We start from the raw sequence: 18,598 nt of genomic DNA on the forward strand, positions 1-18,598 counted from the left end.
CTTGCATAGGAACCATTGACATGAATATTTTCCTTCTTTACATAACACTGCGCTTATTACTTGATCTTCAGGCCAGCAGTAAATCTAAATGCTGTTAGTCAGCTAGTAACAAACTACCTGTAGACACTTCTAAGTGCCCAAATTGGGCAGCACAAGTTTTGAGCTGTTGAAAAAATATACAATTAATGTCATATAGCAAATTCAGAAAGAATTATGTAAAGTCAAATGAACTTTATTTTTTATTGTCATTAAATTCACACATACCATGTGTCTGCATAAGTCTTTTCTGGTTTCACTAAGATATGGCGCTAGTGAACAGTACTCAGTGTATGAATTTGACACATACATCAGTTTGTTCGTCTTACATTAACCTACGAACACACACAAGTTGAGACCGCCAAACACTAGCGTCTGTGTTGTATCGTTCAGTGATCATGTTGACGTTTGTGCCTGAAAAAAAAACATTTGTGGCACGCGTTGCTTTTCTTATTTAATCAGAAGGAAAAGGCTGTTGAAAGTTATTGTTTGCTTGTAGAAACATATGGTAAATACGCTCCATCGATTAGAACATGTGAGACATGGTTTCAACAATTTAAAAGTGATTTCAAGATGAGCAATTGCAGGCATTACTGAATCATGACCCAACTCAAACTCTATGCTATCGCCAACAAATGATTAATTTAAATAACGCATTGATCGAAAGACAACTAGAATAGGCCAGAAGACATGGCAAAGTGATTTTGTTACACAGCAATGCGCCTTCTGACTCAGCAAGACCAGTGAAAGTCACCCTGAAATCGCTTGGATGGGACTTCCTTCAACACCCATTGTACTACCCGACCTGGCGCTATCTGACTATCACCTCTTCGCATTAATGGGGCACGTGCTTACAGAGCAGCACTTCAGCAATTTCAAGGAAGTTGGAAAATGGCTTGACGAATGGTTTGCCGGAAAAGACAAGCCGTTTTTCTGGCATGGTATTCATAACTTACCTAAAAGATGGACGAAGTTTGTGAAGGCTGATGGCCAATATATTGAATAAACAAAAAATAAATTTTTCTTGAAAATTACATGCTTTCTTTACCATGAAAACTGGGAAAAACTTATGCATACACCCGGTACATATATAATTTTAATGATAATGATTTTAATAATAATAAGATCATAGTCAATACAGATCAGTTATAAATATTTAACCAATATGGTTAAGGTAATAAACTAAGTCAAATAAAGCATTGATGAAATGAATGCTGGTACTCGAGGGGGCAGTTGGACTGCTGTCGTGGAACTTAATCTCTACAGGGTACTGATAATTTACTTGATGTTATTTTCAGGTCAGATGGCAACGTCATTGCTAAAATGAACATGTTACTCGATAAATCTCAGTTCGAGAAAGGACGGTCACTTGATGAAGAAGGACCAGGAATTGTTGAAGTAACCCTTATAAATACTGTGGCAAAAGGAAAGGTTGGAGGGCTGTCTGTGGATCCAACCTACCATATTATTAATTCTCAATCATGTAAGTTTTTGTATTTTGCTTCAGATATTTAATATTCTTGCTGAATTACTGAAACTTTATTGCTATACATATCACCAACCTATGGTGTGAAGAGCTTGTGATGCAAGCAAAGTCGCTATCTTGAATGACTGACTAGTTTTCTTAGTATTACTAATTTAAATTTCCATACATTGAGGGAGATGTACTCCATTACTAATTAATTATCAGGAAGGTAGAATACTGATAGCATAAAAAATGAATGGGAATCCCTAAATACAAGTAATTCTTAGATGGGAGAGTAATGAACAATTCCATGCTATTTGTTGGGATATGCTGTATTGTTAAACTTTTATATGACTGAAGGTGATACATATAATTTGTTGTGTAGTTAATCAATATTACATAATAATAATAATAATAATAATAATAATAATAATAATAATAATAATAATAATAATAATAATAATTTGAATAATAGTAATTTGATTTGAAAATCAGTGTTGTTATTCGGAAAAATAATGCAAATTATAAAATATCCATGCATCAAGTTGTTGGTGGCAGAAAAACAATCATACAACAGAAAATGACAAAATGGTAGGAAAGCATAAAATGTGGGAATCTATCAGGCATATACTATATTTTGTCTGAACTTGAGAGGATTCAGTGAGTTATGCTTCTTTCTAAAAATATTTCTTAATCATCATGAATTTCACTAAGTGGTTGTCCTCTGCTTTTTATTACAGTGACAGCAGCTAAACCTGCAGTTGAGACTCCGGACAGTAAGGACGACCCTGTTCTTTCCTCCACCAAATTATACATAGTCATTGGATGTATTGCAGCCCTAGTGCTAATTGCAGTCATACAGGCTGGTTGTACAATATATAAGACCGTAAAACATCCTGCTGCACATCATAAGGTACTGTTTACAACTGGTTATTTATGAAATTTACACAGTATATAGAGGCTTATCTGTAAAAGTTGAGTGAATACAGGTCTTTTTCAGCAGATAGAACTGAGAAGGGACAATGTTATATGGGTCTGTGTTCTAAAGGCTTCTTGGAATTTCAGTTACAGTGAAATCTCATTAGTGCATTCCTCATGGACACGTTTTTCCATTTAGCACATCGTAAATTCAAAGTCCCGATTCTCATCGTATTAATCTGTAAAAAAATACTTCACTTATCGCGGAACTAATTTTTGTTATTACCGCTTAGTATGTTCGCATCTTTCATAGCACTGGAAGTGTTATTTGTCATCCCTTGTGAAAGGAACATGATTTCCAACTTGAGTAAGAAAGAGACCTCGCCAGAGTTTTATGGTGACGGGAAAAGTCCTTGAATTCCAGAACTTCACAGGATAAGTTGCACCTTCAGGAAGCAAGCTGTTAGCCTCAGGAATGTTCATTTTTGCTTGCCGGTTAGCAGCGAAATTGCTGAATAACACAGTGAGCCTGTTTGTGCTTGTATTTCACATTCCGTTCAGAAATTAGAAATTTTTATTTTGTTTGAGTTGTACGGTGAGGGGTAGTGTATATTTGTCTTCCTGATAGCCTACATCTGGATTAGGAACATAATCATCTGAAGTTGACTAGCATGGTGCTTATTTGTCTTCTGATAGTGACACAAGTGTGTTAACAGAAGTGCAATAACAGGTCTAACTTATGATTATTATGATTATTGTATGTGTTGCTGTGAAGTGTTACATCCATTTATTGTTATTACATCATGTGTACATACGATATGATTGCATTGTTTTTGAGGTTATGTCATGAAACGTGCACTATATATAGGCATTTATATCAATTCAGTTAATGTAAATACCTGTAAATTAATATTGTAATTTATTCTTACCTGTATATATTAATTGTAATCCATAATTGTGAAACACACTGTAACTTCCAGAATGGTAATATGCACGAGAACTATTGAGAATATTCTATACATTATAACCTATGTATTAGACACTCTAGAATTTTCACAAAGATATATTTTGTAATGTAGCTTTCTAGAAGCCTGACGATCTTGACGGAAAAAGTTAGTTGTTGTTTAGTAGAGTTATGGGGTAGCAAGTATATATCCCGGGCTGACATGCAATATTTGCAGTCTCCATATTGAAATATGCAGTCATCTGTTTTCAAGTGTGTTTCAAAGTTGTAACCTCCATATTGAAGTGTTGGCAGTTGTTCTTAAAATGGCAGCTTTAAGGATATTCTCGAAGTGAAGTGTTTTGTTGTGATACTGTGATTAAGGTTATGTGTGTGTTAATTTGTGAATATACTGTATGCAAATAAAAATAATAGTAACAACTGACAGCATCTCGTTTGCGTATGTGTGGCTACATTAACTAGTGACCATGACGAGGACGTAAACATTTACAAAGGAATACAAGTGTAGTAGTTCAAAATGCAAGTCATATTAGAGAATATGTCACTCAAACAGCTCAAAGACGAACTTACCAAGAGGTATCTCCCGACGAACGGGAAGAAGAAATCGCTACAGGCGCGACTATGGGAAGATCTCGTGGAGAAGGGCGAAGATTCAGGAACGTTTTGCATCAAAGTAGCGAAGATGCCGACGAAACATCGGAAGATGGGGTAAATTTAACCAAAATGTGCTCTCACTTAATGACCGTGATGCAGGCACTAAATGACAAACATTCAGACAAACTTTCAGGCAAAATTTCAGAATAAATTTCTCAAGCTAACTCAGTTTTAACTGGACAAATATCACAAGTGTATACGCAGGTTTACAAATTTGAACAGGGCCTAGAATAGAAAATTTCAACCGTAAATGACAAAATTTCATAGCTAATTAGCGATGTCATCGATCGATTAACATAGCAGATATTGGACATCAGGTGTAAACTGGAACCGGTTGATCAGATCGATAATAGAGTAAGCCAGCTGGAAGGGGATATCTTGGACCTCAAGGAGGGGGTGGAAATCCAGGTTTCCGGCATAAAACAACAGGTTGCGGGGAGGATTTCTAACATCGAGAGAAACTTTGAAAGCCATATATCTACCGCTGAGGGAAATCTTGGGAGCCGTATTTCTGCTGTTGAATGAAGAATAAAAAACCGGATTTCGACCATCAAGGGAGGTGTGCAGAATATAAGGTGATTACTGAGAGCCTTCCGGAATTCCACGGGTGACTGGAGGAGAACCTGACTAGCTTCGTCAAGGGATCGGTCAACCTATTAGGAAGGACTAAATGAAATGAAATGGCGTATGGCTTTTAGTGCCGGGAGTGTCCGAGGACAAGTTTGGCTCGCAAGATGCAGGTCTTTTGATTTGACTCCCATAGGTGACCTGCACGTCGTGATGAGGATGAAATGATGATGAAGATGACACATACACCCAGACCCCCGCGCCAGCAAAATTAGCCAATTAAGGTTAAAATTCCCGACCTTGCCACGAATCGAACCCGGGACCCCTGTGACCAAAGACCAGCACGCTAACCATTTAGCCATGGAGCCAGACTAGGAAGGACTAATTTACCAGAGGACATCTTTGTGCAAATCATCACACTGCGATTAAAGGTGCAAGCTGCTACTTGGGGGAACAACTTGAAGGGTTTAAATCTAAAGTGGACGGATTTCAAGAGGGAATTCCTCACTAGGTTTAATTCTGAAGGGGTGAAGAGCTCCATTAAAAGGAAGCTACTGACTGAGGCACAACCCACTGGCATGAGAGCCAGTGCCTTCGTCCTACAGAAGTACCGCCTCTTCAAGCATCTGCACCCGGAAGGAAGCGAAAAGGATATCTTACCAGATGTCACAGAGCTACTCCACAATAAGATTCGGCCCCTAGTAAAAGTATCACAACCCAGATCCTTTGATGATCTACTCAGAATCATCGCCCAGCTGGAGGAGGAACATAAGTGCAACGTTACGGAAGAGCTCTGCGCAGTTACGCAGTTTTACCAGTGTGGAAGAGTGGGACACATGAAGAACAAGTGCCCAGCCATGACGTTGGATAAACTAGGTCTGGCCCATTCTGGATTAACACGTTGCGGACGGGAGACGAGTTAACTCGTGTTTGGCTGGCCGAGCGTTGTGGATGGGAGATGAGTTAACTCGTCTTCACGAGACTCTACGTTCGGCGGAATCTGTTGAAACTTGTGAAACTAGCTGGCGGTTAAGGTTACTAGAATCTCGATGTTGAAGCTTTTGTTTATTCCATGCTAGCTTTGCTTTACGTTCTTCATCTGTTTTATGATTCATTTGCTAAGTTTTTCAACCTCATGTTTACATCTTCAAGGAGCCATGAGGTGGGTAAGATTGCGCTTCCTAGACTGGACACGAGATTAAACGCTGCCAATATTTTTAATGAATTATATGCGGATAAGTATTTGGATTGCCTCAATTATGTTCTAGTTGAAATTCCAGGAATGAAACAAAATTCAAGCAGAAAGTGCAGAGAGTGTTTCAGCAACGGCAAACGAATTGAAACAAGATACACTTGCAAAAGTTGTTTTGTGCCCCTTTACAGAGGTTATTGCTACACAGCCTACCACACCAGGAAACATTACTAGAACTCTTATGAAAGGTCTCCAGTAAATTTCACCATAATCAATACAAAGTTAGTGAAGCTAGACTCATTTGTTTATGTGCATGTGCTGTAGCAATAAGTTACACAGTAAATGGCCGGGCCCAGGGGTTGAGCAGTGTGTTGAGCATCCGGTCCACAGTGTGATAAGGGGGGATGGAACCGAGAACAGGAAGGTGCCTCAAGACCTGACAGATGAGCAATCCTGGTAAAGTAGGAAAGGGATTGGTCAGATAGTGAGTAGAATAGGCCAACCCCGCCCAGCTATCGTCTTAAGGATTGACAACGAGAATTTTTCAGCATACTCGACAGCCAGGCAAGCCATTCATTTGTCAATTGGTCTGTTGCCAGATTACTACCACCTATGAAGTCTCACCACCTCAGAAGAGTAGTGGGAGCAGTGGACGGGGTAACCTGTTCCATTCAAGGACAGACTAACCTAACCGCTAAATGCATGAACATGCCTGTTTTAATTGATGTTGCAGTGATTCAGAACCTGATACCTGACATTATATTAGGTCATGACTTTCTGGTGGAATATAAGGTGATCCTAGACTATGCAGCTCATGAAGTCTTTTTGGGAAAAGCCAGATGTCTGAGAGTCGTCTGGCACAATGGAAATCTCCGATACGGAAGTTGATGTAAACCTGGGAGATATCTAGTTAACACGTCTTCGACCGAGTGAAGAAGAGGAGCTGAGACACACCTTAAAGGACTTTCCAGAAGTCATCACCAATAAAATAGGAGGACTACCACAGTAACGCACACCATTGATTGTAGCTCTTCTTCACCTATCAAGCAATGTCCATATCCCATCAACCCAGATAAATGCAACTTCATCATTCAGAAGATTCAAGAGATGGAAGGGCAAGGTCACATCGAACCTTCTACATCCTGTTGGGTTTCACCTATCATCCTACCGATGAAGAATGAGGTGTATCGGCTATGTGTGGACTTCCACAGGTTGAACAAGAAGACCGTTAGTGATGCCTACCCCATGCCTTACCTGAAAGTCTCGCTGAAACAAGTAAGTGGGTCTAGGATTTTCAGCATGCTGTACCTCACCTCCGGATACTAGCAAGTGGAGGTTGAGGAAGGTTCTAGACCACTGACCGCTTTCATGACACCAAGAAGATTATATCAGTTTGCAGTAATGCTCTTTGGATTGAAGAATGTTCCTGCCACCTTCATGTGAATGATGGATAAGTTATTATCAGAATATGTTGGATATTTTTGCCAAGTGTATCTCGAAGACATTTTAATTCACAGCAAAAATTTTCAAGAACACCTTGTACATCTGATGAAAGTGCTGGAACGACTGAAGATTCATGGACTGACTTGCCACCTGGAGAAGTGCCACTTCACCCAGTCCTACGTAGAATATCTTGGCTATGTACTAACCTCTGAAGGCATAGAAATGCAACCGGAGAAGAACTGAGCTGTCCAAGAAGCTGAACGCCCACGGACCAAGTGACAAGTACGTCAGTTCCTTGGCTTGTGTGGATGGTACAGCAGCTTCGTGCCACACTTTGAAGAGAAGGCAATACCACTCACCAATCTGCTCCATAACAACTGCCCGTTCCAATTGACCAGCAAGGAAGAGGCAGCATTCCAAGGCATTAAGACTGCAATATGCAATGGTCCTGGTCTAGCCCATCCCGACCTTCAACAGAAGATGTGCCTACAGACGGACGCCAACGACTCCGGCTTAGGAGCACTGTTATTCCAGGAGAGGAGTGACGGCAGAAGGGACATCATCGAGTATGCCAGCAGAAAGCTATCTCCCACTGAACAACACTACTGCAGTACCGAGAAGGAAGCCTTAGCAGTGGTGTGGGCCATGGGAAAATTCAGGGGCTACTTGGAGGGAAGGAAGTTCTAGCTCTACACCAATAACGCCGCTCTCAAATGGTTGAACTTGGTCTCTGGCTCAAAATCTAAATTGATGCGATGGGCCCTGTTAATCGCAGAATTTGATTTTGATGTGTGTCACATCCCAGGACTGATGAACATAGGAGCAGACAGCTTATCTAGGCACCCGGCGATGGAACCTGAAGCTAGGGGCACCATTGTTGAGAGGGAGTTCCCACAAAAATTCGACAGTGAACCTAAGGAACCTGTCCATATAACCATCAAGAACGAACTTGATCTACGAGTGATCAAACAGTGGCAGGAACAAGACAAGCCCTGCAGGACCATGACGCAGTGGATTAGGAGACAGAACACTGAGAGTCGACTTGTCCTGAGGGGATTCAAGATGTGCTACAAGAACTTCCGGGTCAACGGACGACTCTTAATGTACAGGTCGCACCTCTCCGACATGCCTGCAGTTGTGGTGATCCCCAGACAGCAAACGATGGACATCCTCGAGAAGTTCCATGACAGCACGGAAACCGGACATCCAGGAGGTGTGGAGACATATCAGTCTATCCGACGGGGATTCTTCCGGGTCAACATGCGGAAATATATCCTGGACTTGATGGGTCCTTACCCTAGAACACCACAGGGTAAAACAGGACTCCTAGTAATCGCTGACCTTTTCACAAGATTGATTGAGGCCTTTCCAATACCAGAAGCCACGACGGGACAAATCACCAGCTTGCTACAAGACGAGGAATTCAGCCACTATGGTTATTCCACGTGCACTGTATATAGACATTTATATCAGTTCAGTTAATGTAAATACCTGCAAATTAACATTATAATTTATTCTTACCTGTATATATAAATTGTAATCCATAATTGTGAAACACACTGTAAATTTCAGAGTTTTCATGTTTTTGTTGTCTGGTGTTTCTTACACCTTTCAGTGCAATATTATTCTATAATCCCTAGCAGAAAAGGTTTCTCGTACTTGTTCTCTCATGTTTTTCTACACATTTTAATATTCCCATCTTATCATTAGAAATGGTAGATATAATTTTCGCTGTACCCACGGATACATGATTAAAATGCCGTCATGTCAGAAACGATCATATCTAGTGTTTCCATATCCCTGTAGGATAGTTTTAATTCGGGTATTCAGTAGTACGTTTTCTCGCTTAACACATTCTTTTTCCTTGTCCCTGGTAGAAACGTCTTAACAAGGTTTTACTCTATTCCAAGTATGTGATGGGTACTTGTGTAACATATTGAGTTGTATATAAACATGGAGAAATATTGTTAGGAGCACCTAATAGAATAACACAAACACAGGTCAGTATGGGAAGAGGGATCAACACGGAAACAGTGAAGGACAAACGTGAACACAATATTCCGTGGGCTACCTTTGCATCCTCATGCATGGCCGTCTACACACAGATCAGCTTTCTCCTCATTAATTCCAGTTCTCCATCCAATTCTTCTCAGCACACTGATGAGCTCATAGCTTTCTAGCTTCACCAAGGGAGAAGGAATTGACACTGCCTAATGACCACGTAGGCAACCATCTATTACCATCTGTTCTGCCCTCATTGACTTGGTTGTGAGAATCGTGATGATGACAGAGCAATTGAGCTTTGCTAACCAAATTTAACAGAACTTAAAAAAATAAAGAATATCAAACCCATATTATGTTATGATGTTTAAAGATATCATTTGTTGACAGAAAAATGAAATTACTACTCTACACATCGTAACATTTTTCTCTTTATTTTTACTGCTAAGTGCAATATAAAAATTTTTTATTTTGGGCTACCTTTTAAAGATGAATATGGTCTTGTTTGCATTTTTGCAGAACTTTTTGTACTTGACATTCTGCACATAGTTTAATAATGATTTTAACAGTGGAGGCAGAGTGCAGGGATTGATTTATGGATTTAGGCAGTGTTGAGCTGAACCTGTGGAATGCTCTTTCCACACTTGGCACAGGCTTTCTACAGCTAACAAATATGTTGTGGATGACCTTTCAAAGATGCATATGTATGTGGTCATCTGGACTAGTTTCTAGAACAATTTATGCTCTACAATTTTCATTCATTTAGTTTGTAGATATCATTAACAGTATAGGTAGTGTAAATCGAGAATATGTTCACCGTGGCGTCATTTTCTTCAAGTTGTTTTGCAGAAACTGTCACAGCTCTGCATTCTTTCAGTACAGTTCAAAATGTAATACAGTGAAACCTCATTAGTGCATTCCTAGTAAACTCGTTTTCCCGCTTAGCGCATTTTAAATTCAAAGTCCCGATTCTCATCGTATTAAATCTATACAAAATACCTCACTTATCGCGTTACAAATTTTCGTTATTACCGCTTAGTACGATCACATTTTTCATTGCCCTGAAAATGTTATTTGTCAACCCTTGTAAAGCAAATGTTATTTCCAGCACAGGTAAGATCCATTGCCACAGTTGCGTGATTATGGAAAGAGGCCTGAAAGTCCTGAACTTCACAGGATAAGTTGCACGTTTGGGGAGCAAGTTGTTAGCCTCAGGAATATTCAGTTTTGCTTGCCAGTTAGCAGCAAGATTGCTGAATAACAAATCAAGTCTGTTTGTGCTTGTATTTCGCATTCCATTCAGAAGTTAGAAATTTATTTTGTGTTGAGTGGTGCAGTGAAGATTTCTTGCGGGATACGGTAGCCTATATCTGGATTAGGAATGTAATCATGTGAAATTGACTAGCATGGTGCATATTTGTCTTGCAATAGCCTAGGTATGGATACGGAAAAAGTGAAATTCCTTTCTAATGAAGAAACATTATAATCTTTCAGAAACTGGACTAGCATCCACATCTTTAAGTGCACAGAGGTCGCAAATTTTGAACTCGCACCTTTGAGTTTCCACTCGATCGATTCAACATGGTCAAAGTTTTTCAAAATCACGACCTAAGTCATTCTAATTATCAAAGTAATTTTCTCGCTGTCACACATGGACGAGTATAACCTGCAATTCATTGTCTAAGAGTGTGACCAGAATGTAATATATTATAACCCACTGCTCTGAAATGAAAGGCTTCTAATAACATTTATGTTAGAAAGAGTGTGATCTGCAATAATACTTTGATATTTTTATTGGCCCCCGTGCATATGTTTTCATATTTATTGTTTGGTGTTTTTCACACCTTTCAGTGCACTAGTTATAAGCCCCAGCAGAAAAGGTTCTTGTATTTGTTCTCTTGTGTTTTTTACACCTTTTAATACTTTCCTCTCATCTTGAGAAATGGCAGACATAGTTTTCACTCTACCTGCGGATACATGCTTTCATGTTGGAATAAATCGTATCTAGTGATTCCAAATCCTTGTTGAATAGTTTTGATTTGCATATTCAGTAGTATGTTTTCTCGTTTAACATATTCATTTTTGTTGTCCTCTGCAGAAACGTCTTAACGAGGTTTTACTGTATATGGAAACCCTCCTCTCGAGATACATACATATGGATATGGAGCCAGATGGCTCAAACTTTTAAAAGAATTACAGAGTTAATAACTAGTATAAAGGTTGTGTGAATAAAGTGTTTAGTATGTTACGGCAGCTCAAAAACGCTTAGCAATTTATAAACTGGGCCAAGATTAATGAGAGGTTGGATTTTGTTAACTCTTCATTGTGACAGGGAAGTGCTCTAGCAATTAAGCTTACAGAATTTACACAGAGGCAGGTAAGTGTTAGAAGAGGGAGCAACAGAAAACAGAAACAAGGACAAACATAAGAACGTGAATGGTCAAGGATAATCATTGCATCTTAATATCAGAATGCCAGAACTGATTTTACACATTTATATTTACAAATGATTTCAGTGTCTGTAGAGCACAAAGAGCAGTAATTGATTTTGCAAGACCATGATAGATTAGCTGTTGATACCTAAGATGAACATCTCAGTGTATTGAGGATTTGTCGGAGGAGGGAAAATACCCATAAAACATCCTTGTGCCTTTTTGTAAAACAGGAAGTTTGTATAGTTCAATCTGAAGGACTATTTTTGTCTTCCAGAGCTATGAAGGATTATTTTCCAGTTACTATTTGAGACATATCCTGGTTTAAAATGATAACAGTTGGTGAGATCCACCAAATCAATATAGCCTTGATTTTGTGGATCTCCCCAACCACTATAATTTTAAATTTCAGAGTCAATACAGATCTTTTGTGAAAATTCTTCCCAACTTTCCTTGTTTTCTTCTTTTACCAACTTCTTATATTTCCTTTTGTTATCAAGGTACTTCCTTTTGCTTTCTTCTTTTTATCTTTGTTCCATTTTTGCCATACTTTATTCTTTTCTTTGCCTCTCTCACCTTCTCATTCCACCACAGTGTCTGGTTTCCTTTCACTCTCGTCGATTGTGTATCACAGGCAATCTTTTCCCCACTTACAAATGCCCTTTTGAAGTTGGATCATTCATCTTCCATATTTCCTACTTCAGTAACTGGAATTTGTTGTTTCAGTTTCTCCAGAAATTCTTCCTGTATATTCCTCTCTCTTAATTTCCATATTTTATCTTACTATCACTTATCTTCTGTAATTTTTCCGTTTTTCCCTCTTTCAGTTTTGCTATCACAATTCTATGATCACCACCATTGCTTCTCTTGGCGAATCTGTTAAATCAGTTGACTGCCTGCGGTTTGTCTTTTCCACCAGAAAGTAATCTATTACTGATTTTATTCTTGTCACCCCAGCCATATATTGTAATTTTCTTACTTTGTTTTTCCCGAAACCATACGTTGCCCTCAATGATTCCATTCCTCTTACGCAACTCAACTAGTGTCTCTTCCTTCATTCCTCTTCCAATATCCATATGGTACGTTTACTTCTTCCTTTCCTCATCTTTCATTTCCCAACTGTACATTTAAATCTCCCAAGATAATCACTTCCCCATCAGTTATCATTTTTGCTAGTTTCTCCAGGAATTCCTCAATATCCTCCTCTGTGTTACCTGTCTCTGGTGTACACACTTGTATGAAGTCCTTCACTTCATTCCTCATTCTCAGTCTAATTTTCATTATCCTGTCACTGATGTACTCTAACTTATCCACATACTCTTCCAGCTGTTCTGAAATTATCAGGCCCACTCCATTTTTTGCCTCTCTGCCACCACTCCAGTATAATGTATATCCATTCCTCATTCTCTTCTTTTTTTCCCCCTTTGATTTATCTTTGCTCAAACCCATCGTTTCTAGACACTCTTTCTCCATAAAATCTACCACCTCTTCTGTCTTTCCTGTCAGCGTCCTAAGGTTGATTATGTCCACCTTGTTGATGTTGGCTACTGGTTGCTCATTTTCACAGCGTCCCCGGTGCCTAAGGAACTGCACATTTCTTGTAAAAGTTAGGCCCTAACCTTTTCCAAGGCAAGTTCACAAATACCATATCATATAGGCAATTATTACAGTGGGGTCACCACTCCCATAGGCATTTTATACCTACTGCCAGATGTAACTTTAGGCTGCTCCTCAGGAGTACAGACGCCTTTTGCAACTGCTTCACTGAAGCACAGATATTGCTGACAGGAGAAAGTTCTTCCGTTTTATCTGCCGTTGGGACTGGGATCCTCTTCTGCCATCTAAGCCGTTGAGCATGTTCTCCTTTCCGATGAATTTTTGTGTCATTTCCTATAAAAAGGCTTCATCTGGCCTCCAAAGGGAGGTCTCCTCCGCAAATAGCCACTGGACCTCCACTTTGGGTGTCAAATTTGGTAATGGCAGCTTGACCCTAGGCCAGACAGTCATGGGTAGTACTATCTTCTGTCACATATGGTAGCAGGATGATACTGACCTGACCGAAACCTTAATAACTACATGTATAATAAAATGCTGGGAACTAAATATTTGCTTTGTTATTCTGAAAAATTTGTATTTTATGCATCAGAATAGCAGCTTTTCACTGTATATGGGTACTGAAATTTTCCTGGCAATTATTAACAATTTTTACACCTAGTAATAAACAATTTAATGTCAATCTAATATGTTATTTAAAATGGGCAATCTTGTAGCAAGCTTGTAGTATTAAGGGACAGTTGGTGTCAAGATCGCAGTCAAATTTTGAATCTAATGTATTCTAACAAAATCTGATGAGTTTCTCAATCCCTGCTATCTGATAATGAAAATGTTTTGGTTTTACCTTCTACAAACTTCCTTTATGGATTTTTGAGATGTCGAGGTAGAAAAGTTTCCCTGAGCAATTGTTTTCTGTACCAGTAAACCAATTGCATGAGGGTGGTATATAAGAGCACTTTCATGTATCATAATACTGCGGAAAGATCAAATTCACCAACTTGGACTAAACATCTCATCACCGTATCATCTGAATCCCTCAACATAGCTCCTGAATCTAGAAGCATATTGAATACTATGTTGTTTGTTGCCAACAGTTGCCTGGTGAAAAGGGTATGGCATACACAAACCTGGACAAATTGCACAGTCTAGCAAGTCTCAAAATTGGCTCTATATCACAAATAGTGATTAGAATAATACAATTTTCCAACACCTTCCTTTCATAGCTATAAATTCTGGGGGAAATACATGTCATGTATTCTAGTGGCCCCGACTAAAACAGATATGTTTAAAAAAAGTCTTGTGCGAATCAAATAAATCTAAATATTAGGTCTATGTTTATTCATAATTATCATATGATCATAACCAAGATGACTCCTACCTGGGAAGTAATAATGCCAATTTGATATTAAATTTGGGATCAGAGCTGGTAGTAAAAAAGATAAAACTAGTGATGGGTCCAATTATGCCATATAATTTCAGATGGATCATAAAAAAACATGAAATATAAAAAAAATGAAGGAAGAAAGGAAGGGGAAAAGAAATCCATGTGAAATTCAACCATAACATCATCTCTGATGAAACAATACCGCATATCTGACTGTGCTTTTCCAGTCCATTATTTTCCTTAAGATTGGTCCTGCCTTTCAGTCACAAATGGATATGCAGTCCATCAGAACAATTCTTAGTTTGTTAATTTTCCTATGCTGGTATGTAAAGGAAAATGAACATTAAATACCGGTACCATATGTTATACTCCATGCAAACATACACTCCTATAGTATGGTATGATAAGGTTCATTTTCCTGTGAGCCAGAAGGAAATGAACACAGTGAAACTTGTTCTGATGGACTGCATATCCATGTGAGGCTGTAAGGCATCATCAGTCTTAAAGAAAATAATGGATAGGAAGAGCATTGTCAGATAACCAGTATTGTTTCTTCTGTGACAACATCATGCAGTACATTCCTAAATTGAAGAATGTTGTATGAGTTTTTAGTAACTGAAAGGTAATAATATTTATGTGATTTTATCCATAAACTAGGTAACAAACTACATTTGGAATTGAGCACATAGAAGCAGCACATTTTCTCGTTGTTATTAACAGAGTTAACAAAGAAATTAAAGAAAAAGTATAAACATATGTCCTGTAACAGTTCTCTTAAGCTCATAAAATGTGTGTATCTCTTGCATTTCTTTTAATATATAGAGCTTTTTATCCTTCTCTTTTCATCTTCAGAATATTTAAATCATTTCCCTATAACAATGCGTAAAGGCATTATAACATATTTAAATTGGAAATGTTGTTCTGTGACTATTTATTTAATTGTTGTGATTTTGAAAATTAAATTTCATTCACACATAGTACTAGTTTATTTATGGACCTGATTATTATTATTCCATTGTTCTAATATACAAGATGTTGCTTTTGTAAAATTGACCATCTTGTAGATAGAAAGCCCTCTTTGGATATTTGATCCTTAAATTGTAACTCAATTTTGGAAAAATAATGTTAATGACAATAATAAGTGCTAGTACGGTAAACAATGGTGAGAAAGTAGAGAGAAATTTCCAATTTCTTGCTGTTAGAAGAGAAGATGGTGGCTCAGAAACATATATGCATGTAGCTGTTGTGGCAGTTGTGTTCCTATATAAGGCAAAAGAGAGTAAAAACTCAGTCATTTTCAGGATTCAAACACTAATTCTTCTTTCTTCTTCTGATAATCATGAGACAAAATTCCTTTATAACACTAAAAACATTGAAATGATAGGAACCTAAAACTGTAGTGGAACATAAATATAGTTGGTTGTCAAATTAATAACTTAACATGTATATAAATAATCACATTCCCAGGCTCCTTTTCCAAGTGAAATAATTGTACGTAAATGGGTTAATACTGTATAATAACTGAAGCTTTTTATTCAGACAGTACATAACAAATTTCCAATTTAATTCTGGACAAGTGGGGGACACTCATTGGGTAGAAATCAAACATAAATTCTCGAACATCAGAGCAAAACTATCCTAAATGCAAAAACGACAATTTTGAGGTGACTTGTTTGGATCGTGTCATGTTTTGGGTACACTATTGTATGTTATGCAGGAATAAAGATAACACATTAGAACATGAGAATAGACACTTTATACTGGCAATATATTCTCTAGTGTTGTGGCACTTGTCATAGGGTGTTTCAAAACATATGTCATGATCATCGTACATGTTTAAGATATATGCATTTTAGTTGAGAGTATTTGTATATATATAAGGTTACCAGGATAAAATTTCATCAGAATCAGTTTGTTCGATATGAATCGTGTGAGGTAGCACAAATGAAAAGCTGATGACAATTGTTAATAAAATAAACTTTACAATATTTGATCTTTTGTGTTCTGTAAATTTCCTCATGACTTGCAGTAAATCCTTTATTCATTCATTGATTCATACACTGATTTATACATACATTCATCCATCCAATCATTCATTCAGTGAAGTGCAGGGTATTCTGCCAGGAAGGCCTTGGAATGCAAACGACATGCATTGACACATTTGTAAAGACAGTAGCTGGGCTACACCATCCCTGAATACATCAAATACTTAATCTGGATCTGATCTGTTGATTGACATGCTGTTCGTATGTAGCGGGTGTATGCCATCCCGCTTGGGACTCCAGGCCATTTTCATCCCAGTGATTCCCCTGCACCTTACCTTTATGCCGGTAATTGGGCCCCAGCTCAGCCTCAGCACACCACATCGGTTAGCGGGAACTGGTAACATCTGGTGAGTTGAGTGACATGATTCTCCTCTTCCAAAGTAACTGCATATGGGTGATTGTACTTTCTATGGTGAACTCTCAAATAGTGTACATACAGCCAACATTTATCAACTCTTCTTTCTTCTGGTAGAGGTAATGGAGATCTATTGATAACTGTGCAGTGAAGACAATCATGTTGAGGCTATGTTTGTTAAAAAATTTTAAAATTGGAAATGTGATACAAGGAAAAGCTTCTTCAATAGCTTCAGGTTCCTCATTATTTCTCTAGAATAAAAAATGCTCTGGTGGACATGGAAATTACTACAACCCTAGGGAGTCATTCGGTTCCAATAAAATCAAAACCATGTAAAATACTAGTGGTGAACAGTAAGTGATTTAAGAAAATGTGCAGGTACATCACTGCCATAGATCATATCAGGGACAGAAGTTTTCATTACCCAGATACATCATTTCAGGGTCAGAATTTGTCATTACCCAGTATATAACAGGACCATACAGTAGGCTGAAAAGTCGGAAGTGTGCATGTTCGATGTTGGCTAACTTTGTTGCAGTGTTACTTGACTTGAATATAACAACATAGACCCATTAGAAAAGGTTTGTATTAATATAATATAAGAAAGTTTATTTTAACTTCAACCTATTCAATACAGTACAAGATGTTAACATATTAGTTAAACATCATTAAAATAGTTGAGACATGTTTCGCCCCTTCTGTGGGGCATCATCAGTCATATCAATACCTCAAAATTCTACCAGACATCTGGTTGGAAATTATAAAAATATGTTGCATGAGTGAATACATTAAAAAACATTTACAAGATCTTATTAACAAACTATCAAATTGATTAAAAAATGTTACACTAGTGAACATGTAGGTGAATTTTCACTTAAAACAAGGCCGTCATATGTACCGTATTGACAGTAATGGTAGTTTAAAGTCTTATTTGATGGTAAGTTTGAAGACAGTTTAATTCTGAATGAGTGCAGAATACATATAATTACAATTGCTGTGCACATATTTTACATTGTAAAATGTTGTGTGGAAAAACCTTCCAAATTTGTATTAGTTTTCCATAAAAAATAATTTGACCTCATTGTTACATTCTTGATGTAGTTTAATCAGAATTAGCTTCAAGATGTGAAATTTTGTATATGATATTATGACCAGCTCATGTAAAAATTTGCATTACATCATAATTCAACTTGGATGTCAATGCTGACTAATTATAATTTAGACTCAAACAAATTAGTTCACCGAAGTATCCATGGGCTAATCACCTCCGTTGGACACTCTCTATGAAGACGGAGTGCCTAGTGCATGTAAACAACTGTTGATATTTGGTTCAAATTGAACCTATGTTGAAATAAGTTAAAATAATGGCTTGAATGAGGGGGGTTGAAATATCGTTAAATCTTCCCAATTGACTAGTGTTTTTAAGTTTTTCCGTGTGTTTCTGTTGTTGGAAAATGGGATGTCAGTTTATTGGTTGAATAGGTGACAGTCGAAACGTTGTGCGATGTAATCAATGTTAAGCTGTCTTACGTATGTGAAAATCTGAAAGGAAGGATAAGTCCTTAATTAGTTGAGTGAAGTGACGGGA

At 37.9% G+C, this 18,598-nt stretch overlaps 1 protein-coding gene across 1 annotated transcript in view; it reads left to right on the top strand.

Moving 5' to 3' along the window:
* The window catches only part of nahoda, a 442,475-nt gene that overhangs the window by 384,595 nt on the left and 39,282 nt on the right, over window positions 1-18,598 (top strand). Inside the window, exons 18-19 of the mRNA XM_068226102.1 lie at window positions 1,335-1,519; window positions 2,248-2,414. Of these exons, the coding sequence (XP_068082203.1) occupies window positions 1,335-1,519; window positions 2,248-2,414 (352 nt within the window). The remainder of the gene's footprint in view (window positions 1-1,334; window positions 1,520-2,247; window positions 2,415-18,598) is intronic.

This window comes from Anabrus simplex, chromosome 2 (genome assembly GCF_040414725.1).
Source record: "Anabrus simplex isolate iqAnaSimp1 chromosome 2, ASM4041472v1, whole genome shotgun sequence".
Taxonomy (NCBI): domain Eukaryota; kingdom Metazoa; phylum Arthropoda; class Insecta; order Orthoptera; family Tettigoniidae; genus Anabrus; species Anabrus simplex.